The following is a 16,563-nucleotide window of genomic DNA, read 5'->3' on the forward strand; positions in this document are numbered from 1 at the left end:
TATCAACTTCGAGAAAAATACATATATTTCATTGCTAAAATTAATGGGTTTTGGGTGTTTAAATCGCCAAAATCCATTAGCTTCGCCCCCTGGTCCCTCACCGAGACGTTGCCCCTGGACCCCACTGGGGACCTGCGGGCCGCTACTTTTCAGATTTTTTTTTCTCAACATGCACTCTCATCCCTGCAAGATCCTAGCATAGGTTCCTGGGGAGTCCAGGTGTTGGAGGATGAAATGAAGAACCATGTTGCAGATCTGTTGGGGAACTGCATGGGGTCCAGGAGTGGGACAGCAATGGGTTCAAGGTGGTAAAGCACAGAGTGCTCAAAGGATTTCATAACCACAGAAGTCAGGACGATGGGTCTGTAGTCATTTAATCCTGTGATCCATGACTTTTGGGGGACAGGGATAATGGTGGAGGTCTTGAAGTAGGCTGGCACATGGCACGTCTCCAGTGAGGTGTTGATGTCTGAACACCGGAGACAGCTAATCAGCACAGTGCTTCAGCGTAAATGGTGAGGCAGAGTCGGGACCTGCTATTTTGCGGGGGTTCAGCTTCTTAAAGAGCTTATTGATGTCCCTCTCCAGAATAGACAGAGTTGAGATGGTGGTGGTGGGCGGATGGGCCTCCAGGGTGAGAGGTTGTAGAGAGGCCCCGGCAGCAGTGGGGGTAGTGGGCAGGAGCTGGAGTCACAGGGGATGATATCAGGACGGTCCCATTGTCTTTCAAAGCGACAGAAGAACTCATTCAGTTGGTTGGCCAGGTGCAAGTTGTTAAAGTGGGGGACTGAAGGTTTGTAGTTAGTGATCTGTCTGAGCCCTTTCCAGACAGACTTTGAGTTGTTGGCTGAGAACTGGAGATTCAAGTATTGTAGCAGTGAACTGAGTTTACAAACAAAATAAGAAAATGTGCACCAACACCCCGAGGCAGCCATCCACAGTGCCATCTTGATTAGGGAATGGTGAGCAACTTTCCATGAGTAATGCATTAGTGTGGCAAGCATAATTATAAACCTATACAGTCCAAGTCAGAATCACAGCCAGAGTGCAGCTAATTAATATTCATAATACTTCCATCTATCTATCCATTGTCTATACTGCTTATCTGTCATGGTCGCAAGGGAAGCTAGAGCCAGTCCCAGCCTGCTTCGGGTGAGAGGTGGGGTATACCCTGGGCAGGTCGCTGATCTGTTACAGAGCTAACACGGAGACAAGCAGCCAGTAATGCTCCCGTTAAAGGAGAACTGAAGGCACTTTTTTTTTTTAAATCAAAATTCTATTTCATTTTATAAAATGTAGGAATGCATTTTTGATAGCTATTTTGTCACTGCTATAGCAAGTTCTGAGTGTTTGAAATATGCTATGTAATATCTCAGTCCATATGTCAAAGCAATGGCCGTAAACGAGATTCATTGAGACCTGTGCGAGACATCGTAGGACGGAAGTAAAACGTACAGCGGAAATCAAAGTGACCAACATCTGCCAACGTTGTCAAAAGACGCGCGCGAGAGAGATCACGTGACGCGCTGATGGAGCTGCACGCGTGTTGAAGGAGCTCCTGACATCAAGCCCTATTTTCAGTATTTATCCGGCTTATATCCGAATACACCACTTAATTTTCGTCTGTTAACGTTTCTAAATGTCAGTGGCGCGCAAGCAGTTGACTTTAACTCCGTCTTCCACCTCTCAAAAGAGGAAAGCAAAGCCAGCGGACGGTCGGGCTAAGCCAGCAAGTGCTAGCGTTGGTATGGAGGACGCTATGGAAAGACTGGAGTGTATTCTGAAATCCGAAATGGCTACGATGAGAAGTGAACTATCGACACATATGGCGACTATGTGTTCAAAAATCGACGCGCTGTCTGGTGAGCAAAGAGACCAGAAAAAAATTCTGCACAATCATGATAAGTGTCTAGATACTGTTGAGCAACAACTTGTTGAGCTGCAAGACCGTAGCCGACGCAACAATCTTCGTTTAATTGGTCTACCCGAAGGCTTGGAAAAAGACGATCCAGTGGGCTTTCTCAAGCAGTCGTTGCCAGTCTGGTTTCCTTCTTTGAAGGACAAAAACATTGAAATCGAAAGAGCCCATCACATTTATTCAAATCCTCCTAAACGCAACTCTAAAACACCGCAGATTAAGGCCAAGTTTACATTAGACCGTATCTGTCTCGTTTTCTTCGCGGATGCACTGTCCGTTTACATTAAACCGCCGGGAAACGGGAATCCGCCAGCGTCCATGTATTCAATCCAGATCGTGTCAGCTCTGGTGCTGTGTAAACATTGAGATACGCGGATACGCTGTGCTGAGCTCTAGCTGGCGTCGTCATTGGACAACGTCACTGTGACATCCACCTTCCTGATTTGCTGGCGTTGGTCATGTGACGCGACTGCTGAAAAACGGCGCGGACTTCCGCCTTGTATCACCTTTCATTAAAGAGTATAAAAGTATGAAAATACTGCAAATACTGATGCAAATACTGCCCATTGTGTAGTTATGATTGTCTTTAGGCTTGCCATCCTTCCACTTGCAAGTGGTAAGTGATATGCGCTGGGATCACACACACAGCGGCTCAGTCCCGAATCATTGCTTGTGCACTTCACTCGCGCGCTGTGTGAGCTGCGCAGGGCCGGAGTGCGCACCCTCCAGAGGGCACTCGCTGTTCAGGGTGGAGTGATTTGGAGCGCAGGATGCCTGCGGAGCCGAGCGTATCCGTGTATTGGTGTTGCTGTGTGCACGCAAATCGTGTATTGGTGTTGCTGTGTGCACACTAATTGTTTTAAAAACGTTAATCTGATGATCCGCTGATACGGTCTAATGTAAACATGGGCTGAAAGACCCGGAGTGTTCATCTTCAAACTTCTCTGCTACACTGATCGAGACATGATTCTCCAAGCAGCTAGGGACCAAGGGACCATTCAGATGGACGATGGTGAGACGACCCTCAGTATTTTCCCTGACTACTCGCCCGCTACTGTGAAGAAACGGTCTGCATTCACCACAGTGAAGCGGGAACTTAAGGGAAAGGGGTGCCAAACTTTCCTCCAGTATCCGGCAACTCTCAAGGTGACCTTTGAAAGGAGGGGAAATGAAATTTTTCCAAACGCCAGAGGAGGCCAGTGCTTTTTGCGACTCACTGGCAGAATTCCAACCCATTGCTGAGAGCGACACGGAATGATGTGAGATTGTCTTCCATGGGACACTGTAAGTTACGTGCACGCATCTGTGTGTATATCTACATACTACCCTGGCTTACAGTCAAAATGATTGAGTCATTGGTTATGGCGATGTTGTAGGATGTAACACACCAACAGATCCTAATTATATTTGAGACAGAATGTGTGTTTTTTTTTTTTTTTTTTTTCCCTTCTCGTCCTCTTTTCTTTATCACTTCCTCCAGTAAAATAGGAGAACAGGCGAATTTTGTTTACATTCTTATGAACCCTCATTTAATTCTACTATGCACAATATATGCTTAAGACTTTGCTATTAAGCTGTTTAGTTTTTGGTTTTCACTATAAGGGCTTGTGTCAGCACCTAGCGTGCGAACCATTACTGATGTCACGGATTTATATAAGGGAACATGGCAGATGTGGGCTTGTTCTATACCCAGTCTGCGTTGAGTTGAGGGACCCTGTTAGATATGGGGTTATGTTCTTTGACCGAGGGGTGAGATAGTGGTGAGCATCATGAAGGAAATTTACATGGTTTGTCTTTATTTTTTGCTTCATTGCAAGTATTTGACAGTTATGACTAACCTAAATATTTTGAGTTGGAATGTGAATGGACCTCATAAACGTGCATGTTGTCTAGAACTCTTAAAAAGGAGAAAGATAGATTTAGCTTTGATTCAGGAAACCCATCTCAGAAAAGCTGTTCATAGATGTAACAATAAATTTTACAAAGTAATTTCTGCTTCTAGTGCCACTGATAAAACTAAAGGTGTTATGATGATACTACGAAGGAATTTAGGTATAGATATTATTGAGCAAGACAATGATACTGATGGCAGAGTGACTCATGTTAAGGCTTTGGTGGGAAACAGGAAGCTGGCCTTTCTATCTGTTTATGCTCCTTCCACATATGATCCTGCATTCTTCTCAAAGCTCACAAACTATCTTCTCAATATGGCGGGCTATGAGATTGTGATGGGGGCAGATATGAATGCGGTCATGTCTCATGATGAGGACAGGTCAGGAGAAAGTGAAACTCATTTACAAGCACTGATAAACTCAGAAACTGGATTTCTGCACTGTCTCTGGTAGATTCATGGCGTTTTCTTAATGCCACTGCCAAGGCATATACATTCTATTCTTCAAGGCACAAATCGTATTCCAGGATCGACTTCATATTTGTCCTGTTCTCTTTCCTCATCCTGTCTTTGCTCAGATATTTGCCCCATGTCTCTATCTGACCATGATAGCAATGTCATCAACCTCAAATTAATCAATCAACCTCCACGTGCTTCATGATGGCGGTTTAATTCGACGCTACTTCGTGATGAAAACTTTTGTAAGTCTTTTAAAAATGGGCTATTGGAGTTTATTAGCATTAATCAAGGGACAGTGGTGGATCCCCGCATACTCTGGGATGCAGTCAAGGGCTTCATCCGTAGTTTCTCTCTTTCCTTTGCGTCACATCTTAAAAAAATCCAGAATGAAGAGAATAGCTGATCTAGAATCTCAGCTTATAATACTAGAGGCAGCAAATCAGGCTTCATTCTCCGACCAAACAGCCACTAAAATTAAAGTATTAAAAACTGAATTAAACCAATTACTTAAAGTGAAAGCAGAGTTTCTTATTCAAAGGACCAGACACAATTACTACTTTAATGGGAGCAGGCCAAGCCATCTTCTAGCCCTGCAATTGCATAATAATGAAAAGTTTGCAAATATACCTGCGATACGGCTGTCTTCTGGTGAGCTTACTACTGACCCACAAAATATCAATGACACTTTTCCAATCTTTCTATTCTACTCTATATACTTCTGAATCTACATGTGACAATGCAACTCTGTCTTCTTTTCTTTCTTCCCTTAATTTACCTACTCTATCTACCGAGGAGTCGGAGTCCTTAGGTCAACCAATTACTCTTCAAGAACTGAAAGAATCACTGAAATGTATGAATAAAGGTAAATCGCCAGGACTGGATGGCATTCCAACAGAATTATATTCAACCTTCCGGACAGAGCTTGGTCCTCTATTATTAGACATGATAAATCATTCAATTAAACATGGATCTTTCAGACAGGACATTAACACATCTATTATATCTCTGCTGTTGAAAAAAGATAAGGACCCAACCTCTTGTGCTAATTATTGCCCAATCTCTCTGATTGGAGCAGATATTAAACTCTATGCCAAAGTCTTGTCACGACGCTTGGAGTCGGTGATTACCAAGTTGATTCATGAAGATCAGACCGGTTTTATTAGATCACGTTCAGCATCTGACAACATCCGCCGTCTTTTACACATCATTTATTCTGCTGATCAATCAGTTAGTCCTTGTGCAGTGTTCTCTCTAGATGCAATGAAAGCATTTGACCGTTTGGAATTTAATTATTTATGGTCTGTTCTTGAGCATATGGGCTTAGGCCCTGACTTCATTAACATGATCAAAGTACTATATTGTAATCCTAAAGCTTCTGTGTTAACTGGACAACTACGCTCATGTTCTTTTTCTTTGGGAAGGAGTACGCATCAGGGCTGCCCACTTTCACCATTGTTATTTGCTTTGTCATTAGAACCTCTAGCTCAGGCTGTCCGTCAATCAGAGCAAATTCTACCGATTAATGTAAGAAATGCATCTCATCACATCTCTTCGTATGCTGATGATATTCTTTTGTTTGTAAATGACCCTGTTTCGTCAGTGCCTCATACTCTGTCATTGTTTAATCATTTCGGTGATCTTTCAGGTTATAAGATAAATTGGAACAAATCTTGTTTTCTTCCCTTAAATTTTGACCCTGTCTCCTTGCTTCTTCCTAGCACCGCACCTACTGTAACATCATTTAAACCCCTCATTGCATGATATTGCAAGCAAAAACTTCAAAAAAAATTCTTTCTGAAGTCAGTACAGATTTATCAAACTGGTCATGTTTGCCCAAGTCATTATGCACAAATTTCTGTAGTTAAAATGAACGTTTTGCCACGGTTCATTTAAGTTCGTTTCTTAAGACATGTATTTTTTAGTATGTTACCTGTCAAATTGGGCGGGACGTTCACGCCTCCATAGAGTAACATCAGCTGATAAGGCACGTCACCACTCGACATCTGGTGACTGTTTTGAAGAAGGCGGAAGTGTTCGCCGAAACTGTCAACAAACGAGGTAACAGGTGTGTGACAGATGAGGGATGAGGGAGCGTACGCGCTGTCACACACCTGGAGCGCCGTCCTGGGGCAGCGACCTGACAGCAGGAGGCGTGGACTACCTGTCAAATTGGGCGGGACGTTCACGCCTCCATAGAGTAACATCAGCTGATAAGGCACGTCACCACTCGACATCTGGTGACTGTTTTGAAGAAGGCGGAAGTGTTCGCCGAAACTGTCAACAAACGAGGTAACATACTAAAAAATGTGTCTTAAGAAACGAACTTAAAGAATAGTTATAATAATCAGACATAATGAATTTTCACTACATGTTTTGCCACGGGTTAATTTTTGTAGCGCAATGATACCCTTACCACCCCCTACACACTTTTGGGACCACCTCAACTCCATTCTAAGGAAATGTATCTGGAATGGGAAACGTGCTAGGATTAGGCTGTCCACTATGCAACGCTCTAGGCAGGATGGAGGTTTATCTTTTCCTGACTTTAAAGTTTATGCCCAAGCATTTGTGTTGCGCCCCATATCAGTCTGGTTTAATTCAAATAAAAATGTGGCATGGAGAGCTATTGAAGAGTCAATGGTCACCCCCTATAATTTAAGAGATTTGGTTTTTTGCAATGTTCCTACTTGGCAATGCGCCCTTCGTTTTGGTCCAATCATAACCCATTTGTTATCCACTTGGAAGGTTGTAGAAAGACAAACAGGATCTATATCAAAATGGCATCATCGCTTTCCACTTTTTAATAATAATGGGTTTCTATCTGGGAGTACCCCATTTAGATCTTCTCAATGGGCAGAGTGCAACATCACAACTCTTGGAGACCTGTATGATGACACAGGCTTGAGAACGTTTCAGGACCTGAAGTCAAAGTACAATATACCGGCCTCTACTTTCTACTTATACTTACGCATCAGATCAGCTCTTAATGCTCTTGGTGTTCCTCTTGACACAAAATTACCAGTGCATAGTATTCGCAATGTTATATATTTCAATGACTTCATCCCTTCTTCTGCTTCATCTATTTACTCCTTTCTGATGAAGAAGCTATACAAGCCTCTTGGAGTTGTAGCAGTTTGGTCAAAAGATTTAGAATGTGACCTGAAAGATACCTTTTCTGATCAGACATGGGAGACAATCATTATGTCATCTAAGAATCCTAATCATCAAATGATTCATTGGAAACTAGCACACAGAGTATATTTAACACCACTTAAGCGATTTCATATGCGTCTCACTACCTCACCCAATTGTACTTTGTGTTCAGATGGAAAAACTGGAACGTTTTTACATTTCTTTTGGGAATGCTCAGCACTGGTACCTTTCTGGCATTGGCTATCTGTTAATATTTCAACTCTGATAGACACAGATATTGTTATAACTCCAAGTCTATTTTTTCTAAGTGATTATTCCAACCTCTCACTGACGCTTTTCCAGAGCAGCCTACTTTTGGCTGCTTTTACTGCAGCCAAAAAACTGTTAGTCAGCCGATGGAATCCCCCACATGTTGTGTAGATGTCTATGGGCTCTAAGTTTACTTGATATTATATCTATGGAACTCTCAACAGCCCGTATACATGGTGCCAGATCGCAAACTCTAAGGAGGTGGAACCATGCTTTTGATGAGGTCAAAACCTTTATTGCTGATACTCATGTCTAAGGTGCTGTGTACAGTTGTTCTGTAACTTTTTTTCTTTTTTTTTTTCTTTATTTACTTTTTTGCTGGAAAATATGTTGTTTCGTTTCTATACACTTGTATACCAATGTACTTTAAATGTTTATATAACACGTAAGATTACAGATGCTCACCACTTACTTGGTTGGGGTGGGGGTGTGTGAAGTGTTATACCTCTGTATTTGTGTTGATTATGAATATGTGCATCATTATAAAATAAACAATTGGTCACACAAAAAAAGACGCGCGCGCCCTCTTTCGAATGCTGATGTAATCAAGCCGGAAGTTTTGTTTGTTTTGATAGCAATCAGGAAAGTTTGAAAAAAGTGGGCAGTAATCATCATTTAAACTCGTTTTTGTGCAATGTTTCGTTTGGAAAATAGTTTTCCAAATGGCGGCGCTGACACTTCACGTTTCGAAGTCTCGTACAAGTCTCGTGAAGATCGCGCGGATAAGCGACGCCTGCCGTGGACCAAACTAACTAAATTCAACATGGCTAAAAACCGAATAGGCCGATGAGTATAATATTTAATTGCAGTTAGTTGCCAATACGAGTCACGATATAAGGTTACTAAAACCGAAAACGGAATTGAATAGCACTTGCTTTATTTCTTAAAGTTTATTGATTTCAGTTCTCCCTTTAACACCTGTGGGCAATTTAGAGTAGCCAGTTGACCTTATCCATGTGTTTGGAGGGTGGGAGGAAACTGGAGCACCCAGAGGAAACCCACACAGGGAGAGCATGCGAACTCCGCACAGAAGGGCCTCCAGTCAACCACAAGGTTCAAACCCAGAACCTTCTTGCTGGGAGGCGACAGCGTTAACCGCTGCGCAATACGATAGCAATAATCCCAATATGGTAACATCACTGTACTCAGTTCACTGAACCAAGTAACTGCTTGGACATTTTAAAAAAATTTTTTGTAGACCAATTGCTTCAGCTAGTTAAATACCATCATTTAGATGCCTTTCATGTATTGAAAGTTTTTGCCATTAGATGTTTGCCTGCTTGCCGTTTTTTCAGTCAAATGGTTTTTTTTTTTAATTAATTTTTTATTTAATGTTCTATTACATTTGACAGCGAGGAAAAACACTTTTTACGTCTTCAGTTCATTTTCTTTCCTCTGAGGGCTTTATTTATTTATTTATTTATTTATTTATTTATTTTAAAGTCAAGTGCTTGTGTCTAAAAGGCAGTGGTCAGGATGTTATTGAAAAACCCTGTCTCGACTTGAAGAATCTGTGAGGTTAGCTATACATGGTTAACTTGAATAAATTTCAATAAAGGAACCAGAAAGTCACGTTAAACAGGTAAACCAACTCTGAATACGCCCAGCTTTTCTCACTAAATACTGACAACCTTTGGACTTAATTTGCAGAATCTCAATACAACATTAAGTTATCAATATACGTCAAGAAATTTCCTCAACACATTTTCCTATAAGAATTGTAGGTGATGTTGGTACTTGTATAACACGCCATTGTCGCACATAGAAACAAACAGCTGACTGGAGATATGTAATCCCCCCCCCCCCAATCACTTGTTTCATTTTTTTTCTTTCTTCACGTTTTCCACAGGATCTCTACAAATGTGTATGTGCTGTTTTGTGATACACGATATGTATTAAATTATTGATGCCTCATGAAAATATTGTCCATTATTGTGGTGATTTATTACTCAACAATAATGCGGTAATTTCCTAATTTCTTGTTCATAACAGGTGACGTTTTCTGATCAGGTAAATGGAGGTAGTTGAAATAAATGTATTTTTAAGAAGACTGCTTTTGTCATGTGCTACAAGTACAATGAAATTTTTCACATCATCTAACCTTTTAGGAAGCTCGGGTCAGAGCTCTGGGTCAAACACGATGTGGTGTCCTCGGAGCAGTGGGAGTTTATAAGTCCAGGGGCTACTTGGCTACTCGCAACCTTCTAATCAGTAGCTCAGAGCCTTTAACCACTGATGCAAAGAAGTGTGTGTATGTGCTGTAAGAGCATTGAGAGGTGCAGTCACACTCTATACAGTTCACGGCTCGAAATTCGCAGTGGTCCGGTCGCCCAAGGCGACTTAATTTGTCATTTGGCGGGTAATTCCTGTCACTAGCCAGCCCAGCTGGCTAGTTGAAAATAAAAAGTATATATGAAGCGAAGATTCAGACACACCGTCAACTAAAGCTACCACATGTTAAGTGTGTGCCGTGTCTGTGTTAATCGATGTGTTTATCTGCAGGACGGAAAATACCGAAGAATTCCGAATCATATCGTGTACGAGTCAAGCTGTCGGTTTTTTCACTACTGCACATGCATATAACGCATCTCGTTGAATATTGCAGTAATCACGTTATCAAATTCAATAGATGTGGCCACATTATCGCCCATTTAAACACGTGTTTTTGTTGTTGTTTACATCTACATCTGCCAAAGCTACGTTGCGATGTGGAATTTTCTGAAAGGTGTACAGAAACCGCCAGAGACGGGGACAAAGCGACCTTGGTCTGAAGAGGAGAAAAAGGCTGCCGATAAAGCGTACGAGAAGGAGAATCAACAAAGGACTTGTAAGCAAACGTGGGAGCAGGGTAGGCCTTGGCTGCGATACGATTTTTATGGAATAATTAATTTTTTCAAGTTGATTCCTAGTCAATATGAAGCTCCTAATGCTTTCTCTCTCATAAATGGTTAAATACAGAAAGCATGTTGGACATATTTTGGGTGCTATAGTCATGATAGTAAGTATATTTGTTTTCAATACTCGTACACCAAGTTGCCAAGTTTTCCAATATATTATTATTTGTTATTATATTATAGGCCCTGTGATGACCTGGCAACTTGTCCAGGGTGTACCCCGCCTTTCACCCGTAGTCAGCTGGGATAGGCTCCAGCTTGCCTGCGACCCTGTAGAACAGGATAAAGCGGCTACAGATAATGAGATGAGATTATGGTGCTCTGTTGTTCTCATTTATGTATTTAACAACCGTATCAAAATACTCAGGTCTTGAAATAAATGCACAATGGTAACTACTGTCTTTTGCGTTATTTTTGACCGAAGTAAAATTCATACATGAACAAATTTTGGCTAGTTGATTTTCTGTTTGGCTAGTTACTTTGGAAGGTAACTAGTCCGGCTGGCTGGTGGAAAAAATATATGGATTTTTAGGCCTGCAGTGTGTGCGCATTACATGCTGCTGCTTATTAATCGTGTTGTTTGGTTATCAAGCAGACCTTAGGCTTTGGTTGCTGGGGCACCACTGTTTACACAGTAATGATGTCATTCATGTCGTCCTGTGTAAACTTTGTTCTGCAGTTAAAGTGTCTGACATCAGATGGTGGCAGGGTTGTAATGAGATGAGTGGTGCTGTTTTTGAATAAGAAATGTATAGCTTTGAGTAAAATACTTTTAACATGCAGGGCTTAAAAGTAGGTTTGCTAATGTCTCGGGTCATGTTCAGATTGCCTGTGCAAATCTGATCATATGTAGCAAGACCGGACAGCTAAAAGTCACATGATCGGATTTTTACAAATCCTTTTTGAGGATTTCAGGTGTGGTTTTTTTAATTTATTTTTTTATGTCTGTGATTTTTGATGCCACGTAAAGGTCACTTTTAATTCATACATACAGGAAATGTGCTAGTTTGGTGGTGCAGGAAATAAATTGGAGCAGACAAGCCTTCTCCCTCTGTCACGTCTTGTTTTTATAAAACCTGCACCACAGCTCCACAGTGCCATGTGGTAACTAAGCAAACCCATTTCATTCCTCTCCATTTTGGTTTGTTTGTCGGGTACTACTTCTGGGCGTAATGTCATTTGCTGTAGGAACCAATGTGAAGAAGACTGAAAATAAGGATTGCAACACAGACACACAGATCGGATCAGATCTTTTAATATATAATATGGAAAGTCAATCAGGAAGCTCAGATATGACCGGGCATTCCCCAAATCATGGATACATGGTGCTCTGCTACGCTGTGTGATGTCAGCGCCCTGCTGTCGCTTGTGCATGCACCAAAAAAAAAAATCAATACCATAAAATTGAACAATGCAGCATACTTTCCACACCTAAATATCTCCCAAGAGCTTGACTATCCTGATACTCGATCCAGAAGTGAAAATAAAGGGTTTCGCTGTGTACACTGACTGCCGTTCACAACCATACATAAAACCATGTTCTTGGTGCTGGTCACTAGATGGCGGTATCGTGTGATTTAACCTCAGTTCTGTTCCTGGCGTGATACTACAGGCTTTTGTATGTGACTTTTTTGCCTGTTGGATTGCAGGTCTGTAGTTGATGGCTGTATTGCTAATATTCTAATTTCAGCTGCCATGTTGTTCAATATTATGCATTTTTTTTGTAATGTAATAAAATTAAATATTTCTCTGATTTGACGGTTTCCAGCGTTTTCATTTCAAATCTGATTTTGCCCTTAAAATTTTGCCTCTTGCATATTTGACAAGGTAAAAAAACCCAGCAAATTTAATAATGCTGAATTGTGCCAAAATCAGCCCTGGATGTCACCAGAATGCACCGTTTAAACTCTAATTTCAATTTTCTTTTGGAGCATGCCTCTGGACTCCTCCCCCCCCCCCCAAAGTCTTTCAGGGCCTTCCGGGCTAGGTTCCACATCAGTAGCACTGCTCTGATATACAAATCTACCCCTCCCCCCAAGGAAAACCCTGGATTATATGCCTTTGCCCTGATAGTGTGAATGTAGCCTCAGACACTGAGGCCCTGTCCACACGGCAATGGATTCAGGTGAATCTGATAAAATTGTTTATCGTTTCGGCCTGGCGTCCACACGGCACCGGCGTTTTGGGTGCCCCAAAACGAAATCTTTTGAGAACAGGTTCCAGAGTGGGGAAAAATCTGGCAACAGCGCCGTTGCGAAGTCATCTGGATGAGTAGAATGGATTTGTTTACGATGACGTCACAACCACATGTGCTTCACGCTGGGTAGAAGTGTAACAAACTCGATGCAAGTTGTCAACAGATCCTATAACTTGGTTCATGAAACGCGCTTACAAAATATTTTCACTGTGAATATTTATTGTGTAATGGTGCAAAGTGAGAGAGAGAGTGAGAGAATAGCCCTTAGGGCAGAGTCTTTAGTCCAAACACTGCGGAAGCAGTATAACCAAAACTGCGCACCGCCCGTGCGCTTTCCAAAAACAATCCTGCCAACAAAAATAGGGAAAAAAACGGAGCGATCTCACCTCTTCAGATGTTGGTTTAAGTCCAACAATACATTCCTCAAAAAGGGCGTAGAGGGCAATTCCATGTAAATGTCAACCTCACCATGCAAAAATAAAGCAACATGTAATACATCAAAACCACTCCCAGAGATATCACCTAGGCCTGTATTTTACAGATGTGAATAAGTTGAACCAATTTGTAACCAACCTAATATGTCACTGTCAGTCTTTTTCTTATAATGTAAAACCCAAGCTAAAATCAACTTTGATCATGTACAATTCTATATTATTGCCACAAACCACAGAAATATATGCTAAAATCCACAAAACAGCAAAACAATAGCCATCCTAAATATTATTTAAGAACTTTGATAGTTTTAGCTGATATTTAGAGAGTTTTTCAAAGGGTTATGGTGGTTAAATTGCTGATTTTCTAAACATATGCCATGTCTATTTCAGACGCGTCACATCCATAACGGAATTTCGTCACATCCATAACGCTGACTTTTCCTTCCGAAACTCTGCATGAAATACAAAATATTTTAAACAAAGATTTTTTAATATTCACCTTGGACCCCTCTATCAAACGGATATCTCCATTTCGACATTAGGTTTACAATTTCACAGAGTTTGATAAAAATGTACAGTCACCCAAGAAAAGTGATACTTTTTCTGTCACATCCATAACGCATCTTTTATTGGCATTTTCTGGCATGCCCTAGATGTACTATGGGAATTGTTCTTGTTCTATCACTTCTCCAGTATGGTACAGCCTTAAAATATGCAACACCTGTTTAAATACTGGGAGACAATAAAACATGCACTGGGTCATTTGTTGCCATTTTGAGTTCAAGTGTCATGTCCATAACGCTGGAATTGCCCTAGACGAACAAAGTAATCCATCAACGTGTAGCATTCAATTTATTCCGGACCATTAAAGAATTCTGGAGGATATCAGAATGTTGACGTACTGGCTTCCATCTACCCCCGTTCATTCCTCTTTCCGCGTCTCCATTCAAAAAACGAGCACGTGATTTAAAGGGACTATATCTATAGGATAGGGAATGAGAAGGTGTATGCGTGTGACAGTGACAGGGAAGAACCTAGGCTCATGCTCGCCCTGAATTTCTCTTAAAGTGAAGGCAGAAGAATGTTCAGCGCCTGGCCAGGCTTTCTATGTACTGTATTAATTTACATAGACGTTTTAATATGAAATATAAATAAGTGTCTTAGACAATAGATACTATTTTACGCTACTGATTAATAATCAAAACTTTGTGGCTAATGCTACAGGAGAAGGGGTTTATGCGCATGCGTCCTACTTCTGTTGTTCTGGTGTCTCCGATGGGACCGTCTTACAGCGCACGTAGAGGTTTGGCATGTGTATTGCATCGTTTTCAGCAAGCGTTGCGTTGCCATATGTACCTGATATTTTACTGATCCGTTGCCCATGTGGACGCGATATTTAAAAAAAAAAAAAATCTCGTTGCCGTTGTCGTGTGGACGTAGCCTGAGTCAGGTTCTCTCAGCTCTGTCTCCAGGGAACGACAATGCAAATGTTGGTATTCAAGTTAATGAATAAGCTTCAGAAGTGGAATGTTGGTAGGCTCCATCATGACAATGTGTGTTTTTAAATCTCTCAAATATTTTCTTCCTCCTGCAGAATGACCAACGCATGTCACAGGAAGTGTGTTCCTCCTCACTACAAGGAAGCAGAATTGTCGAAAGGCGAAGCAGTGTGTCTGGATCGCTGCGTGGCCAAATACCTTGACTTACATGAAAGGCTGGGCCGCAAACTCACTGAGCTCTCTGTACAGGATGAGGAGATGATGAGGAAAGCAGCCACTGGCACTGGCTAGATCTACAAGGACTCTCAAAGAGCAACAACGTGCGGCCTTGGGTGGACTGGAGAGGGAAAGGAAACACGCTAACATATTACAGACGTCCAAACGAAATGGAGCTGGAGTATAGTAATGTGTGTGAGAAGACACCTCACTAGTCTTCAGTTAAATCTCTCTCCCGAGTTTGAAGCTGTGGTTGGAGTAATAAAGTGACCCAGATTTGATTTGCCCACAGGTTGCTTGTCAAATTGCAGAATCCTTGTTGGAATTGGTAATCAGTTACTGTGACATGATTGACTTACTCATCAGTTAGTGTTTCGTCTAAAAGCCCAAATGTATGTGGACCACGTTGTGCATGATGGACATTACATTTGTGCAGATTTTCACCAGTGGGGCTTTTTTTTTTTTTATATATTTTTTTTAACAATCATGCTGAACACTGTAAAAGAACGTGCAGATATGTTTTATCATTCATGATGGATGACTCATATTTGCTGCACACTAATTAAATCTCTTACTATATGCACCCTTTCGTGTCTTATTACAATTATTGTAGAAAGGTAAAGAAAAAAAGGAGGCAGGGGACAAACATCACAGGGCTCTTCTACAATTCATGAAAGTATGATCAACGTTTCAAGTGTTCATATGCAAAGCTGTAAAATATGGATATTCAGAATGTAAGATAGATTTGATATTGAGGCTCTACATCCTCGCCGCCTTGCACTTTTTCTGCATACATTTGCTGCTTGCCTAATTCCCCAATGGGTGTGTTTTAAATGATTAACGACTTAAAAACCTAGAGTACAAGAATACTAATCAGAAAGTTTAAAGGTAGACTGCCTTTTTCAGATATTTCAAGTTCAGGTCATATTTTCCCCGACACCCAATTATTTTTGTTTAGTAGACTGAAAGCTACTGAATTCGAATCACAGACTTTCGATTTTATTAGCTTTTTAGTAGAACAATTGATGAATTTAGGGCCATGTGGCCCTAAATTCTCCGCTGCTATTTCTTGCTTCACCATGACCTAATTCAAGATACTACATCATGCATCACATGGTGGGCTTTCCCCATTTGCGCAAGGCATTGTGGGATACAAATTTGAAACTGGAGAGAAAAATGGAGGACGGGAGTGTGTGAATGAAATGTGAAAGACTGACTACAGTAACGGAAAGCGAGAAGAAAAGATATGTTGTGAAGGAAAGGAAATGCAGGGCTAAAATAATAAATATCGGCGGTCAGCGAGCACCTCGGTGTGATCAGCTGTTTGTTTAGTGACAGAATGATATAACTGTCAGTGCACAGTCAAAGGTAAACCTGGAGATGGCAGTAATGCAACACTGTGGATGCCAGCTGCTGTAAAACCCAAAAGAAGAATAAGGTAAACCTGTGCGTACGCACACACACTTCCTCTGTCTGCTTGACTGCACGAGGCGAGTGATTTCATGCACATTATTTGCTCGGGAATCCCTTCAAATTAAATAATATCCCAGTCACAGAATGGCCTGATACAGTATTTTGTGATACATAAACATG

At 41.3% G+C, this 16,563-nt stretch overlaps 1 protein-coding gene across 1 annotated transcript in view; it reads left to right on the forward strand.

Annotated features, from left to right (window-relative positions):
• The window catches only part of timm10 (translocase of inner mitochondrial membrane 10 homolog (yeast)), a 28,086-nt gene extending 12,533 nt beyond the window's left edge, over window positions 1-15,553 (forward strand). Inside the window, exon 2 of the mRNA XM_060924837.1 lies at window positions 14,850-15,553. Coding sequence (XP_060780820.1) covers window positions 14,850-15,045 — 196 coding nt within the window. The 3' untranslated portion in view covers window positions 15,046-15,553. The remainder of the gene's footprint in view (window positions 1-14,849) is intronic.
• The last annotated feature ends 1,010 nt before the right edge of the window (window positions 15,554-16,563 follow it).

This window comes from Neoarius graeffei, chromosome 7 (genome assembly GCF_027579695.1).
Source record: "Neoarius graeffei isolate fNeoGra1 chromosome 7, fNeoGra1.pri, whole genome shotgun sequence".
In the NCBI taxonomy this organism is placed as follows: domain Eukaryota; kingdom Metazoa; phylum Chordata; class Actinopteri; order Siluriformes; family Ariidae; genus Neoarius; species Neoarius graeffei.